At 40.7% G+C, this 15,476-nt stretch overlaps 1 protein-coding gene across 3 annotated transcripts in view; it reads right to left on the bottom strand.

Annotated features, from left to right (window-relative positions):
• MELK (maternal embryonic leucine zipper kinase) overlaps positions 1–15,216 on the bottom strand; it is a 27,104-nt gene extending 11,888 nt beyond the window's left edge. The window contains exons 1-13 of one of the 3 annotated variants that reach the window (XM_027879118.1): positions 14,833–15,216; positions 14,453–14,538; positions 13,877–13,993; positions 13,241–13,384; positions 11,712–11,780; positions 10,548–10,640; positions 9,354–9,452; positions 7,099–7,167; positions 6,464–6,562; positions 5,433–5,519; positions 3,942–4,070; positions 1,719–1,856; positions 832–1,057 (exon numbers count right to left, since the gene is read on the bottom strand). In XM_027879118.1, the coding sequence (XP_027734919.1) occupies positions 832–1,057; positions 1,719–1,856; positions 3,942–4,070; positions 5,433–5,519; positions 6,464–6,562; positions 7,099–7,167; positions 9,354–9,452; positions 10,548–10,640; positions 11,712–11,780; positions 13,241–13,384; positions 13,877–13,993; positions 14,453–14,538; positions 14,833–14,896 (1,420 nt within the window). In that variant the 5' untranslated portion in view covers positions 14,897–15,216. The remainder of the gene's footprint in view (positions 1–831; positions 1,058–1,718; positions 1,857–3,941; positions 4,071–5,432; positions 5,520–6,463; positions 6,563–7,098; positions 7,168–9,353; positions 9,453–10,547; positions 10,641–11,711; positions 11,781–13,240; positions 13,385–13,876; positions 13,994–14,452; positions 14,539–14,832) is intronic. The other 2 variants (XM_027879119.1, XM_027879120.1) reach the window with 2 other exon arrangements.
• Between the last annotated feature and the right edge of the window lie 260 nt (positions 15,217–15,476).

The raw sequence follows: 15,476 nt of genomic DNA, 5'->3' as shown, positions 1-15,476 counted from the left end.
AGGATGACATTAAACAGCAGTAGGTCCAAGATCCCTTATTGCTTGAATTAGCCTGCGAGGACTTACTGTTCCTGAACAATGTTCCTTAGAATCTGGAACAGATGACTCTCCTATTGCAAGGAACACTTGGTATTTGAAGGACAGAGAGAGCATTTACAGTATTAACACCAAGACTTCTATGGCAGTCATTGAAGGAAATTGTAACCTACATACGGGATATGTACATGACTAGATAGGCTGACTGAAATTTATAACTCAGAAAAGCTGACATAATGTAGACAGATTTCTGTGGTTTATTGCATAGCTGCAAGATGCATACGTTGTTAACAGAAGTATTTTCAATGCTACAATGGACTGTTCCTGTGAAAATGCTGATATGCAACTATGAGAAATCCAAGATTTCTCTTAGAAGCAGCAATAAAAGGAGATGACCAAAAGTGAACCCTTATTTTCACTTAAGGTAATCACAAAGGAAAACTGGAGTGTTGGGGAAATCGTGTTCCCAGCCTTCGTGGAAAAGTAGAACCAGGTGCAAATTTTAGGAACACAACACTTAGCTCCATGTTAGGGTGCGTCAAAAGGCACTCACATGTGATACTGTGAGCAGTAAAGACTCCTGTAATCAGCACACAGGTAACATGCCCTGATGGATGGTTAAAACTCTTGCAGCACTCTACCAGACATACTAGAAAAATCAAGATGGTGAAGAGGGCAAAAAAAGTCTTCAGAAACAGGTGTGTGGATGCACATGTATTGTGCTCATATTTGAATTCCAGTAATTCCCAAGCCACATATATGTTCTTAAGCTGTCATTAGTTACATTCCATGTACCTTTAAAGGCAGGTGCCTGAGAGGGTATGGCTTGTTCCTGTGTCTCAATCTGACTCTTCACAAAAGGAGTCCTTGGAGCAGGAAGTGCAAAGGGCATTTCATTTCTTAAAGCTGACTCTGTCTCTACATTCTCTTTGTTTTTATGCTTCTTAGATGCCACTTTTCTTGTCACTGGAGTTGACAGTATGAATTCCGTATCATCCAATTGAGCATCAGGCCTTGAATGCTACAGAAGATGTAACAAAAAGAAAAGAGGCATCCTTTGCTGTATTCTGATCACATTCAGGAATGTTACAGAAAAGGAAATTCTGAAGCAGGTTAAAAATACCATACAATGCCTGCCCATAGAGCAAAAGAGTTTAAAACTCTTCAATACTTCTGATTCCCTCTATAACTTGCTAATAAAGTTCTCAAGTAATTTGCCACTACTTTATCTGCTCTTCTAAACTCTTTCATTTGCACATTTAAAACTGTTAGTCACCGACTCATTGAAACACAGCTAAGAATTTTCATTTGGCTTAATTGTAAAATTTTAATTGCTTAATTGGATTTTCTTGTTCAACACAGACAGGTTGCACTTCTTGGGAGACTTGTGCAGCTCTAGCCTAGCTTGTTTGCTCCATCGTATTTTTTTTAGTCAGTTTTAAAATCCTCATTTATTCATTTTCTAGATGCTAATTTTATGCAAATTGGATGTCAAGTTATAATCAAATAAATCATGACCTACAGCTAGAGGAAGCCACAACATATGTTCAGCCTATATATTTAAAACACTTCATTACTAAGTTTGTACCTCGTCTTGGCTAAGGTCCACAAAACATTTAAATATACAATAACTTTTATGTTCAGTGAGATTGTTTTTGGATTAAGAATAGTTTATCAAACACCTGTTTTGTTCCATGAGTATTTAGAAAAAATTCTTCTGAAGAAGATTCTTTAAACAGTGACGCTGTATTTGAAAATTCCATGGATCCAAACACAGATGGCATTTCATTGCAGTCTTCACACGTCACAATGTTTTCAGACTGAAAAGAAAGATTCAGTTGAGATTCCACTGCATGCTTAGAAGTAGAATTTCATCAGACAAGCACCATTAAATCTAAGTCTAATTTCTAAGTTCCTGATAATGGAAGTTCCCGTGATGGTGACCTAAGTTTTAATATCATCATTGTGGATTTGTCATTTGTATCAAAAGCAGATATGAAACTATTCTCAAAGCATCATTACCAAGTCACCTTTCGTTACACGTGTCAAGAAGAGAAGCAACTCACACAAATACCCACCTTTGAATTCAAGGCTTGGACTACAGTCTCTTTTTACCAAAAATCCTAACTGTTAAAGAATAGAGCAAAGTTTGAAAGGGGGCTGGTAAACACATATATCCAAAACATACTTGGAATCCTTCATCTGATGGGTAGCTCCCCAGAAAAGTTGTCATTAAAACAAGGATAACTTCAGCCAAGATTGTTAACTGTCATGGCTCACATCACATATGATCAGATGCGTATCAAGGTATCCTTACTTTCCAACATCTTTTGTTATTTTCAGGAAACTTTTCCCAATGACTTGTTCCATAGTACTTCAGTGAAACTGCACACAGTCATTTGCTAGTCGTTGGCTGGAATGGATACTATTTTAGGAAGTTACGTTCTGCTGGCAGGTAAGTTTCTGGCCTATGATCAAGGATATCACAGTGAACAGATCTCTCATTGCTACTGGAATAGAGACGGAACTCACTGGTATGCTGCCAGAGCTACCACGATGAATTAGTCAAAAGCCCGTACCAGAGGGCTTCTAATTACAGCCAAAAATCTAGGAGCCTGATATTTCAGTTGAAATCATGTTCCATTACAACATGAATGCCTGATTAGGATACCTTGGCTACTGTGTTCCAGATAAAATTCATGGCATGGTGAATTTTCTGCAATATCCTGCTATATCAAACTGCTTGAAATAAAGAAGTATTACATACAAGCTTGTGCCACCAACTTCAGAAATGCCTGAATTAAAGGTTCTATTTGCTTGGTTGTTTTCACGTTAGACCAGGTCCAGCTAGAGAGCTCTTCTAGGTGGGTGTTTTGGCAAATTCAGTTGATATTCACCCACAGTATCTACACACGAGCAAGTTAAAAGTGTCCCGAGTGCTGCTGGATCATTAATGGATTGTTGTATTGTGTAGATGTGATTTTCAGCATCACCTGGGAAGGCATAATGCATATGTTAGTCGCATTTGCCAGAGCAATTTAACTAGGACATCACTAGAGATATAGTAACTTTACAGTATCAGCGCAACTGAACCTAGAGAACCTCCATTAACTCATTGGAGTGTAGAAGGCTAACCTACCATGATCACGGAAGTCACATTATGCATCCTGAGAAACACTTAGGATTCACAATCTGTTACACAACTCTGATAATCCTACAATTCTAATCTCAAAGAGGCTGTATGGGTTAACTAAAATGATTTAAATGCAACTGAATCAGATACGTAAGAAAGTATTTCTTCTGAGCGCTTGCCTCTATACAGAGGCACATTCAGGCAATTTCACACAGATACCTCAGCTCAATGGGGAATGGCTAATGGTAAGTTTGAGATTCCACTGAATGCTTCTGAGTTTGTCTAACAGACAAGTAGCACCAACAGCACATATAGCTGCATATTATATACAACACTTCAAGCTCTTTAGCAACTTTGGCCAATTTCTGAAGTGTCCTATTTGCATGCTATCAAACTACAGGAATAGAAACCCCCTTAAAATATACAAAACTGCTTGAAAATCTCAATCATCAGAAAAATAGCAGCAACGTTTCCATTACTCAAAATAAAGAGTGTCCTCTCTAGGATTATGTTCCCAAAGGAAGCAGATGCTCTTTGACCAACAGCTCACATGTCATCTCAAAGTAGGCTGGCCAGGTGACATGCCATGATATCTCAGATTTTCCTTTTTAAGCCATGTGAAATGCAACCCGAGGTACAAAAATACATAGAGACAAGCATGGAGTGTTCTCTTAAATGATATTTAGGGCACCAGCATGTTTCCCCAGGCAGAGCTTTGTCACTGCAGAGCAGGATTTTAACCAGGATGCTGTCCTGCTGAGCCCAAGCTTACCTTGAGGCCTGCCAATGGCATGGTTCTGGCATGCCCTGTTACACGTGGAACACTTAAACAAACACGCTTGCCACGAGCCTTCTTGGATTGAAGCAAGAGGTATGTTGCTGACATCTGGTCATATTTCCACTGGCAAGACAGGGAGAGAAAAAAAGTATTTTAATCTCCTTGTTGGAAACCTTGCAAATACCAGGCAAGCTCAGCCTTCTGAAAATTTCTGCATCTCTGCAAGTTTTTCCACCTGGTGTGCAACCCGAACGTTGGATCACAGTGTAATTTCAGACTTCAGGTGATTCACTTTATGTGTTTGAGATCACAAAACAGGCACTATGGAGGTTCGTTGCAAGTTAGTCTGCAGTTCATGCACTAGCATGAAAACTAATGCTGGGGTCAGGATCTATCTACTGAAGTGAATGGCAAACCTAGTAATTCAGTTTATCCAATATTTCAACCAGACATTTGATTTTTTGGAAGTCCCTCCTGCCCATTCTTCCCCTACAAATAGCACCAACTTTTTGCAGGATTTTCAGAGCTCTGCTTGTGTGAGGAACACAAGCACAATGTTTGATAGGTTTGCAGCATATACAGTTAGTTTGAATTAGTTATAAGGAATTAGGAGTCCTTCAGTAAAGGACTATGCAAGTATCACTAAGCTATTTGGAAGGACTTTTCCCCATGTAGACGAATTATGCTGATTATTTGCTGTAACTGAAAAACAAGGATCATCAACTCCACAAATCTACTGTAAGTATCACACACAGTTTACAAGTCTGCTTCTGCTACAGTTACATGGGAAACCCAACTGTTAAAAAAAAACCCAGAAAACTATTGTCACTGCTAACAATTACAAAGAAGCAAAAAATTCAATTTTAAGGAAGAATTTTCAGATTTGGGTAAAAGCTGGAGCATGCATCATGCTTTAAGTCTCTTCTACAGCTTGCAATGTTATTGCTAACCTTTGCACAATTTTTCTAGAAGTAGTCAGTTCAACTTCTGTCATTTGTAGTCAAAAGTGACTCACTACTTTTAAAAAACTGTGAAGAGTAATTCCAAAAAAATATGTCTTTTGTAGTCTACCTGGATGTTGCTCTGATATTTTTCTCTTTTTTTTTTCTTCACCTGCTACTTATTGAACCATTTCAAAGCAAAGAGCTAACCCAGCAAATGGCATCTGTTGTTCAACTATAAATTTCTTAAAACCTACTTTAACTTTCAGACATGCAGAAGGATTTTACCATAATGGGGAATAACAGTAAGATTTAGGAAACATCATGAGCACAATTAAAGGAGAAAAAGAAATAAACCAACTTGAACTTCAGAACTGTAGTTACAAGCTACAGCCAAATTCTAGAGTTCTGCAGGGGCTCCTTAAATCTACAGAGTATTTAAAATGTCATACTTGAGAATACATAACACAGTATCTGATAATGCAGTAAATGTTTTTACTACCATCATTAATTACTGTAAATTACTGATATATATACTCCTTACCTCTGTTATTAATTCCATTATAGTCTCCCTGCTCTGCTCATGAAACAGAGAAAGCTCTGTTACGCAGTCCTCGTCAAGATGTCCCAACTGTAAGAACACAATGGATATTGAAACAAGGTTTTCAAGTTGCCTCATAATCCACACCTCACAGTGACACTGCCATGAAACCCAGTGGGCTGAGTCAAGAGTCAATGATGATTTTAGATCTTGTCTTTCAAATGTTCAGCATCATAACTAAACACTGTAGGGAGCAGACTGAAAAAGTCATACAACTTCCCAGCCTGACCCCTCACAGGTGAGAGCTTGTGAATTCAAGTAAGCCACCCAAGAGGTGGTGAGATTTTTTACTAGAAAAGAGGCTGTTCTTTCATCTCTCCGTAAATATCTGAAGCTACTAGACATGCACATCTCTTCCAGAGCCAGCTAGTAGCACTGATACTGCGAGCACAGTCAAGCTCTTCTTTATGTAGAGAAACAGTGGCATCTGGTGACAATGGGAAGCACTGGCTGCCAACATACAGGATTCTCAGCAGTTTCTGCTGACAACCAGATTTTTTGTTTTTTTCCTCTGCCTTCATCTCTCACACAAGTAAACAAGTGATAAAGAGACAGGATGAATATTCTTTCAATGAGACTGAATCTTTTATTCACATTTTCAGTGAGGACTACATACAAGATAAACCATAATTATGTCTAGCATGCTTTCCAGAATATTTGTGTTTTCACCTTAGGCAAAGTACCAAGCAGCCTGGAGAAGGAACTGGTCATTCATATGAAGAAATACTTCAAAAATTCAGTTATTTTTCAGATTCAGCTGCAGAATATGATGAAAACACATTTGAAATTTCTCCACAAGAGAAATCAAGAGCAAGTAATAATATTTTGACAGCTAAAATAATCAGAAAGGAACTATGGCCATTTCGAAGTTCATCTTTGAAGAAATGCCTTGACACCCCCATCCTGTAAGGGTGGTAATAAGCCAATAAAGATTACATTAAACACTTTATTATTCATCTGGCCAGAGTACTTACTGGGTATTTACTTTGCCACTGAACAGCATCAGAATAGCCTTGCATAAGCCAAGGGTGACTTAACAGGTGTTTGACTGTAATCCTCCTCTTTGGGTCAACCTGGGGGGCAATAAAAATCAAAGTGATACTTAAGTTGTGAAGAAGTGAAAAAACAATTCATCTTCTACACAAAATAGGTGGCTAGGGGTAAAAATGGACACCACTATCATTTCAGAGCTTCTTCAAAAGGAAGCTCCCACTCAAAGATATGAGCTATGCAGGACAGTTATAGAAACTGTCAAGTTACAATAGATGTCTTAGGGATATGCAGCATTATGGCTAGATTCCCTAGGTATAGCCCAAATACATATTCAGGAAGTTTACCTTCATTTATAAAAGAGCTTTTCTTTTGTAGTACGTTAAAACAACCAAAAGCAAGGTGTTCAAAGACTTTGTTAAATCACTTAAACTTTGTTTAATTATTTCTATTCTCAAATATTTTTGAGCAAAGGCAACGGTAATAATTTCTTCAAAAATGTATAAGAATTAAACTTCTTTTTCTAACACCGAATGCTTTTTAAATGTTTCAGTGAGGTAGTGTTTTGACCTGTGTAACAGTACTTTATGGACCTATGCAGCAGAAACAACACCCTTACCTGCAGCATTTGGTCAAGGAGCAGCGTACTACTAGGAGAGAGCCACTTTGGAATACTGTATTTTCCTCTCTGCAGAAAAGAAGAGCTTTAGAACTAACCTTGAATATCAGGAGGAACTGCTAAAGTACTTGGACAATAGTGACATCTGTACTCAGCAAAAAAAGAATAGCAGGAACATGTTAGCTTTAAGAATGACTTGAAGAAACATCATGGTAGTACTAAAACGCAGCTGCATTAAGGAAAATGCCATGTTCGAATCACCTGCTACAGTTTCCACCCACTCAGCTTCTTTGAAACTTCCATCTCTGCCCACTTTTGCAGCTAACCTGCTCCTTTATCCACTGCCTTTGTTCATTGTATCAAGTCAATACTTAAGTTCTAGAAGTGCAAACATGCTGGAGTATGAATGACTGATATTAGCCCTTTGAAATGTGAAGATTCACTGAAAACAATACTTTTCAGACACTAAAAGTACACCATCCTCAGTATTAAGATACTCTTTTTTGAACAGGTTAAATCCAATGCTAAAGTTTCAATCTTAGACTGCAGACAGGAGAAAGGTTATAGGCCTAAGAGGTGAGTTTTTTTCAATCAAATTATTTACTCTTGGTTTTCTTTAATTCTCATTTAGAAGGAAATTGAAAATAGCTTTCAAAGGTGAGGTACAACAGTGGCTAAAAAACAAACCAAATTCACCATCAAGGATCATTTACTTCTCAATGAAAATTGACCAAAAAAAATGATTAATAAACAGTCATTGTCAAATAATGTACTTATCATTTTGTCATGGCAGTTTTCTTTCTACAGACAAGTTCCTCAATGAAAAAACATTTGCACTACATGCAGCCTACATTTCTAAACAGAGTATGTATTGCTTTGACATAATAGGTTAAAGAATTTAGCTTACATCTTTACAGACCCTAGTAATAGCTTATTTGTGAATAATTTATTGGCTGTTTTACAATGCAGTTTTACTCTGAAACTAAGTAATGTATATAATCTACATTTTGGTTTTAATATATTGCTACAGAACATGACATAACAAACAATTCTCATCTACTGGACTGAAGGCAATGCTGGATAAATTGTGATATCTACCAGGTGCATAAGATCATACTACATATAAGTTTTTTTTTACAGAATTTACACCACAGCTCGATATTTCATTCGAAAGACATTCATTCAAGTATTCCCAAATGAAGAGGTGTGGAACGTTCCAAGGAAAGAAATATTGCATGTAAGTAAGTCATATGATTCTAATTAGATTCAAACAGCAGATTTGACTTGGAGCAAGTGGTCCAAATTGAGATTACAATAAATTTCAGGATTTGTAATGTGTGAAATTAAATTCCAGAACAGTGGGTAAGTGCTCTCATTTCAAGCACTTTCCAGTTCATAGCCACATAAAATTAAAATAAATTTGGAGTGCAAATAGCAAGACTGCATCTTAACACCTGTGACACGATTGGGTTTTGACCACTCCCAGACTAAGCTTTAAAACCTCATTGGTTGTCTCAGTGCAGTTCAACACTAGCATTATTTGGTGAACACTCCAAGTCATGTGGTTTAGTTTCAGGTAGTCCTGCAAGGAGCAGGGAGTTGGACTTCATGATCCTTATGCCTCCTTTCCAACTCAAGATATTCTATGACTATGTGAGTATGGAAGCCATGTAATTTTAATGGTACCTCATCTAAACATCAACACCTTTACACAACCTCTTTGAAGCCTTTCCTTCCTTCTTTTTCCCTTTTTTAAAATTTTTTAACATTCTCTTGAACCACTCAAACTAAGCTTCCTAGGGATTTTCTATCCAGATATTTAAGTCCACTCCAATTCCAAATTAAAAAGCCACACTCTTTGATGAACTAATCTGGTACTTTATGGAGCTCAGACTGTTGTGCATGCTAAAAATACTTCCTGTGCTAGCTGCCTCCTGCCAAAGTAGCCCTTGAAAACTCTCAAGGAGTTTTTCTGGGGAGGTTTAAACATACTAGACTCTGGGTGAGAGAAAGATGAGATAGACGAACCCAAAGCCCATACTCAACACTGCTGTTCCTTTTGTGGCAGATTTTATGGAAGACAGAAACAAATCCACAAAATATTGATCAGAAGAGTAACAAAGCATAACAAAATTCTACAAATAAGCCTTTTGCCTAAAGCACAGCTCAACAGGTTCTGCCATCAGAAAGCAAAAGCCTATCATAATGCTTAGAGATGCCTGTTCCTCATGTATTCTGGCACCATCGATACCTACCAGGATCTTCCTGTAGACAGCCATGACATTGTCATCATCAAAGGGGAGAAAACCACACAGCAGAGCATACAGCAGTACTCCCATACTCCAAATATCTGCCTAAAAAATAAAAATGAGTGAGTTCACAAACCTGATCTGTCTACAGTGGCTTAGAGACAGGTAACACTATCTCCCTTTGGCACATGCAACTCTCAAAAAGTAGGTTCCCTAAGTCTGGACACATTCCAAGTGAAAGCACACAACCTGAATTCAGTTTTCAATTCACTCAAGTTGGAGCACTGGTAAAACTACTATCCTCTCCTTAGGTCACCAAATTGCTGCATTACCTTCAACCTACAAGGATGTCCGAAACAAAAATTAAATCAAACTTATTGGAGGGGTTTTTGTATTGAAATGTATTACTGATTACAATACCTGTCAGCACAGTTACAATCAGCTTTAAAGCCCCTCTATTTATTCTGTATAGTTATGACAAGGTCCATGTGCCTTATACTGTAACTCACACTTCAGTCATAAAGCAAAAGGAGGTTTGAGAAGCACTGACTTCACGGAAAACAAAACAAAAAAGAAAACAAGATTTAGAGGACAGGGACAGTGGTGCAAAGGGCAGTAAAGGAAAAAAGACTGATCCACCCAACAGTAGAGCCAGTTAAGTTTGAGTGAATTGCAGTTACAGTATTTTGGATGGATTGACAAAGGCAAGTAGCAAGCCCTAATATTCCAGACATGGAATCAAAGCTGGATAAATGCAAGCTTTTCTTCTCTCTAATTTTACTACACTGCACACTGCAAAGACCAAGTTTTCATAAACAAATTTAAAGGTAAAGTATACAAGACACTGAGACTGCATAAAAATTCACAACAACAGTTGAGTAATTAACAAATTGCTGCTTGAAATAATGTGGTAGAAGGAAGGAGTATAAGTTACTTTTGTAGGGCACTAAAGCACAGAGTAACACCTGGAGGCAGCAAAGGATTAGTCAGACATGAATAAGCCAGCTGCAGAATCTATGGCTAAGAGATGCTATTCCAAGATGTGACTGCTGTCAGTCATACAGCTTCTGAGAGCCACTGAGGTAACATTATCCAGTGACATTGAAGAGAGACATCAAGGGAGTGTATCTCAACTTCACTGCCTTTAAATACAAAGGGGGCAAGAAAAAAAACACCCTGACCCACAGCTATTCTACGTACCTCTGAGCCAATGTATGCTTTGCCCTGAATCAGCTCTGGTGCTGCATAAGCTGGGCTTCCACAGGATGTGTTCAGATGGTAATCAAGGCCACCCTAGAACAAGACAGGAAACCAATAACACAGAACCATTGGCTCTAACACAGATAGTGTCTTCTAGTAACAACATATTAAGAGGCCTCAGAGGCTTCATTTTCCTCTGTTGTCTATCTACATACACCTTATACTTTGCTTTGGTATAATATATGGGTTCATTAGGCAAAAACTCTCCAAGGCCATGAGTGTCCTGCAAACATGCAGATCCCAAGCTGCTCATTCACCTGTTATCCCACTAGTCTCTTCTGCAGCTACTCCTGTGATAGGAATACTTCATGACCATGAAGAGATGGAACTTGGGAAGCAGTGATCCAAGAGCTACTGGGCAAGAGGCTGGTTGGATATTTATACCAATATTTAATGCAATAACTTCATAAAGAACCACAAAAAAATGCTCCCTTATAAAAAACACATAATTACTTTGCCTGGGCTTTGTTCTAAGCAGATCAGAGTAAGATGACATTGTACCATCAAGATGGTGGTTGCAAGGTGCTCTAACTTGACTCAGCTAAAACAATCCAAGGACTTTGGGCCAGGCAAGACCTTTCCATCAAATTGTTTCTTACAAGCACCCACCTTGCAGGTGAAGCTGACAAACAGAGCAGCAGTGTAGAAACCAACTTTAAACTTGGAACGCAACTCTGTACAAGCATATGGATCCAGAGGCTTTGTAAATGGAAATTTGATTTGATCCACAATCTCTATACATAGACAAATCTTATGAAAAAAAGACACATACCATTGAAATTTATTGGGGAAAAATGCACACCAACATAGCTCTTATAGTACAAGCAGGTACTCTACACACACAAGGTGATCTCTGCCTTAGATTGGGATAAAAGATGACATGTAAGAGGAGAAAGCAATCTGAGAAATTTTGCTCAGAACATGAAGGTTACTGGTTTCTTACACTGTTAAGACTCTACCAAGAAATCAGCAATGGAACAACTAGGCAAACAGCTCGAATCCAATGCAAGGCTCTGCACTGCACGTTGAAGTTACACCTGCAATTCTTATGTATGCACTGTAGTTGATTCAGCTCTGCTCTGTGAGAGAAACTGACACTCTTACCTTTGGCTTTGCACAAAGTCCAAAGTCTATCAGCTTCAGATTATGTTCCTCATCAATCAGCAAATTTTCCTAGTAAAAGAGAAAGCAGTAATGAATTCTTCTGTACCCAAGTTATTCCAGAAACATTTCCTTTCACATTATTTCTTCTTGCCATTAGCAGCTACAATTTACCTAGAGCCCTCCTCTGGAGATTTTGACCAGCTGTTAATGAATAAGTCCTGTATTCTAGATGGGGAATACGAGCTTCTACCTGCTGAGAAGGGCCTGGAAGTTTGCTAGACAGGAAGTTGAGTGCGAGGCAGAAGCCTGCCCTGGCAGAAAAGGGAGCCAGCGATATCCCAGGTGGTGTAAAAGGAGCAGAGTGGGGGAATTGACTCACTCTCTGTTCACCACAGCAAGAACAGCCCATTGAGTTTCTGCCCACCCACCCAGCACAGGAAAGACATCAAACTAAGGTAAGCTTCATGGTTAGGCACAAGCCTGCCAAGGATGCTGGAGTGCTTTTTCAGTGAGGAGAGGCTGAGGGAGAGATACTTTGTGGGTGAGAAAGCTTCAGGGTAGACATCATAGCAGCCTTTTAATTCCTTCATTGAGGGACACGAAGACAGAGTCAGCCCCTCCACAGCAGCATGTGGTGGAATGATGACAAGAGGCATAAGACTGGAACTAAGGAAAATCCTTTCTCTTCATAAGGGAGAAAGCAGAGAATTGAATACATTGCCCAGAGACACTGTGCCTTATCCTTGGGAGAGGTCCAAGATGTGACTGGATAAAGCCCCAAGAAGCTCAGTCTGACACTGTTTTGAGCAACAGATTCAAACAGAAGCAACAGAAGTCACTTCCCACCCAAGGTATGACAGGATCCTATAAATCTGGCAGCACTCCAGCTGAGAAAACTCCTTCCAAGAGGTGCACTGAAGGTTTTGCTTGGGGAGAAGTTCTTTGGAGACAATGATTTCATGAGCTGCCTAGTGAAATGCTTGTACAGTAAGAATTTTCTTTTCTCAGAGTTGCCAGTGACTTTAAACATGCAGACTTCCAACGCCTTCAAAGAGAAATGGTCTCGAGTTCCATTTGCTAAACCTACGCTAAACCCCTGCAGTGACAGCAAAGCCAGAGGTCCTATGGCATGTCCCTCCCCTTGCATTCTGTTGAGTCTCCACTCGTTTAAACTGTGGGGTCACCTTTCTCCCTTGGACATGAGAACAGAACAGTGTGTACAACAGAGAGGAAGCACAACTCTAAAGCTGAAGTAAAGCAGATAGCAGGAATGCCTAAGCACCAAAGTCAGATCCATGTCTGCTCCAGTCTCAACTGGAGTGCCCTATTCTGCTTCTCTTTCAGAGGAAGCTCCTTCCTCAGATACAGACGCATCCAGCTCAGATGGGGAACAAAACATCAAGTAGAAATAATCAAGTAGAAACTCAGCAAATGTTAAGATAAAATGTTAGATGAACCCACTCCATATGGAGAAATATAACTGGGTCTTCATTATTAATTGTGCAAATATGATTGCTGTTCAGACTTACTGGTTTGAGATCCCTGTGGGCATATCCTCGACTGTGCACATAAGCAATTGCTGAAACAATCTGCCGAAAAAATACACGAGCTTCCTCCTCAGAAAGGCGGTCCTTAGAAATGATGTAATCAAACAGTTCTCCTCCAGGACAGTACTGCATGAAAGTAGGAGAAAGAAAACATTCGGAATATAGTCATGAAATCTAAACATGAATGAGGGCACTCTTCCCTTCTCTCTGCTTTATTCCAGCAGCACCCAAGTGTGTCCCAGGCCAGCCTGCAACAGGCCCAACAAGTCCAGGAGCCCAACTGTTGCCTGATGTGGTGCTGTAGCCACGGCACTTTAACGTCACAGGCAACAGAAACTGCCCAGGAGGTGACAACCCTGTGGGAGTTCTGGGGTCCTGTGTATCCCACTCGTGCTAATTTTTGGAGCATGAGATGAAAATTAAAGTTAGTTTGCTTATGAGAAGTGGCTTTTACAGTAAGACAGAACATATTGCCAACTTTATTTTTAAACTATAGCACCTTGGACACACTTGTTATTGAGATGACTTTCTAAGAATTGTTTTATTTGGACTTTGTAACCATCCACTGCTATAGCTAAACCCAGGGACCTTCGTCATAGCAGAAACACAGTTTCTTACCTCTAAAACCATGAATATTTTCTTGGGTGTCTCAATCACATGATACAGCCGGCAAATGTGCTGGTGACTCAAGTCCTTCATGGCATCAATTTCTAATTTAACACGAGGCAAATCATCCTAAGAGAACACAACAACAAGCTATGAAATTGCCGGCTAGTTTGACAGCCTGTACATCACAGTAAGCAGACTACTGCACGACACTTAAGTGCCACAGCATACAGTCCAACTGCTCAAACTCAAGCAGCTCCAGCTCTGTCACTGCTCACTTGCCCTTCTCACACACTAGTCAGCAAAACCCAGAGTGGCAGATGTACAATTGCTACTATTCTCATCAGCACTCTGCTTGAATTACTATAATTTATGTTGTCATTTATTGTTTATATCTGTAACTCCCTCAGTTTTACAGCTGGAGAATGTTGCCCTCTCCACATGAGGGCACAGAATTTCTGGTGCTCTGTTAACATTCTTTCAAGCCTACAGCATCCACCACCAGCCCACAGAGACAGTTGCATCCGTGTTCCCAAGAACTCCAAAGGAGCAGCACGTTACCAACTTAGAAAGCATCTTTTGACTTACCTGTAGAGCAAGTTTGTCCATGATTTTTATTGCAACTTTTTCACCAGTGAGACGATGCCGTGCAAGTTTTACCTTTGCAAACCCACCTAGAATTTGAAACAGAGATGTGTAAAGCGCTGCATGGCAACAAGCTTTTTTTTTACCTGTGATCTCAGTCACCCTGGAGCATGTCCTAAACGCACAATGTGCAGCACTTTCGTTAGGTTAAAAAGTGATCGCTCCACCACCTTCCAGTTACATTTCCAGACTTCTGCCTCGCAAAATACACCCTGGAAATATGATCCACAGCCTCCGCAGTAACAGATAATCTCTGCTCAGATAAATACTCAGGCGGGTGAACAAGTCACACACACCTGTTTGCATTCCCAGACTGAGCTCACCTGTGCCGACTGTTCCGTGTAATTCATAGTACTTGAGAACTTCCGCATAGTCACCTCCAGCCATTCTGTGACCCGCAGGGCCCAGGCAGCTCTTTTCAGCTCCTGCGAGGAGAGATCGTAGCCCGCGCTTACGTTCTCTGGCACGGGAAGGGGCTCGGCTACGGCCCTGGGGATGGCGGCTGCTCTCACGGGCACGTTTGGGGCAGACCCTGCCAGGGCTGTCCGGTAACAGGCGCAAGCGAGTCCCGGTCCCCGGGCCGGTGCCACCAAGAGACTCCCGAGCCCAACCCCGCTGGGAGCAGCGACCCTGCAGCGCAGCCGCCAGCGGAGCCCGTTACCGTTCAAATCTCCCGCTTCCGGCTGCCGGGCCCGACGGGCCAATCACCTCACGCTGCCGGGCCCGACGGGCCAATCACCTCACGCTGCCGGGCCCGACGGGCCAATCACCTCACGCTGCCGGGCCCGACGGGCCAATCACCTCACGCTGCCGGGCCCGACGGGCCAATCACCTCACGCTGCCGGGCCCGACGGGCCAATCACCTCACGCTGCCGGACCGGAACGGGTAGAGATTGGGCGGGCATGCCGAGAGGGAGGGCGAGAGCGAGCGGGGGCCGCCACGGTGGGAAGGTCTCAGCTCCTGGTT

This window comes from Empidonax traillii, unplaced genomic scaffold, assembly GCF_003031625.1.
Source record: "Empidonax traillii isolate 1590-97213 ecotype Southwest subspecies unplaced genomic scaffold, ASM303162v1 scaffold51:size1492887, whole genome shotgun sequence".
NCBI lineage: Eukaryota > Metazoa > Chordata > Aves > Passeriformes > Tyrannidae > Empidonax > Empidonax traillii.
The sequence above is the reverse complement of the archived record's forward strand: the minus strand, read 5'-3'. Positions and strand labels throughout refer to the sequence as shown.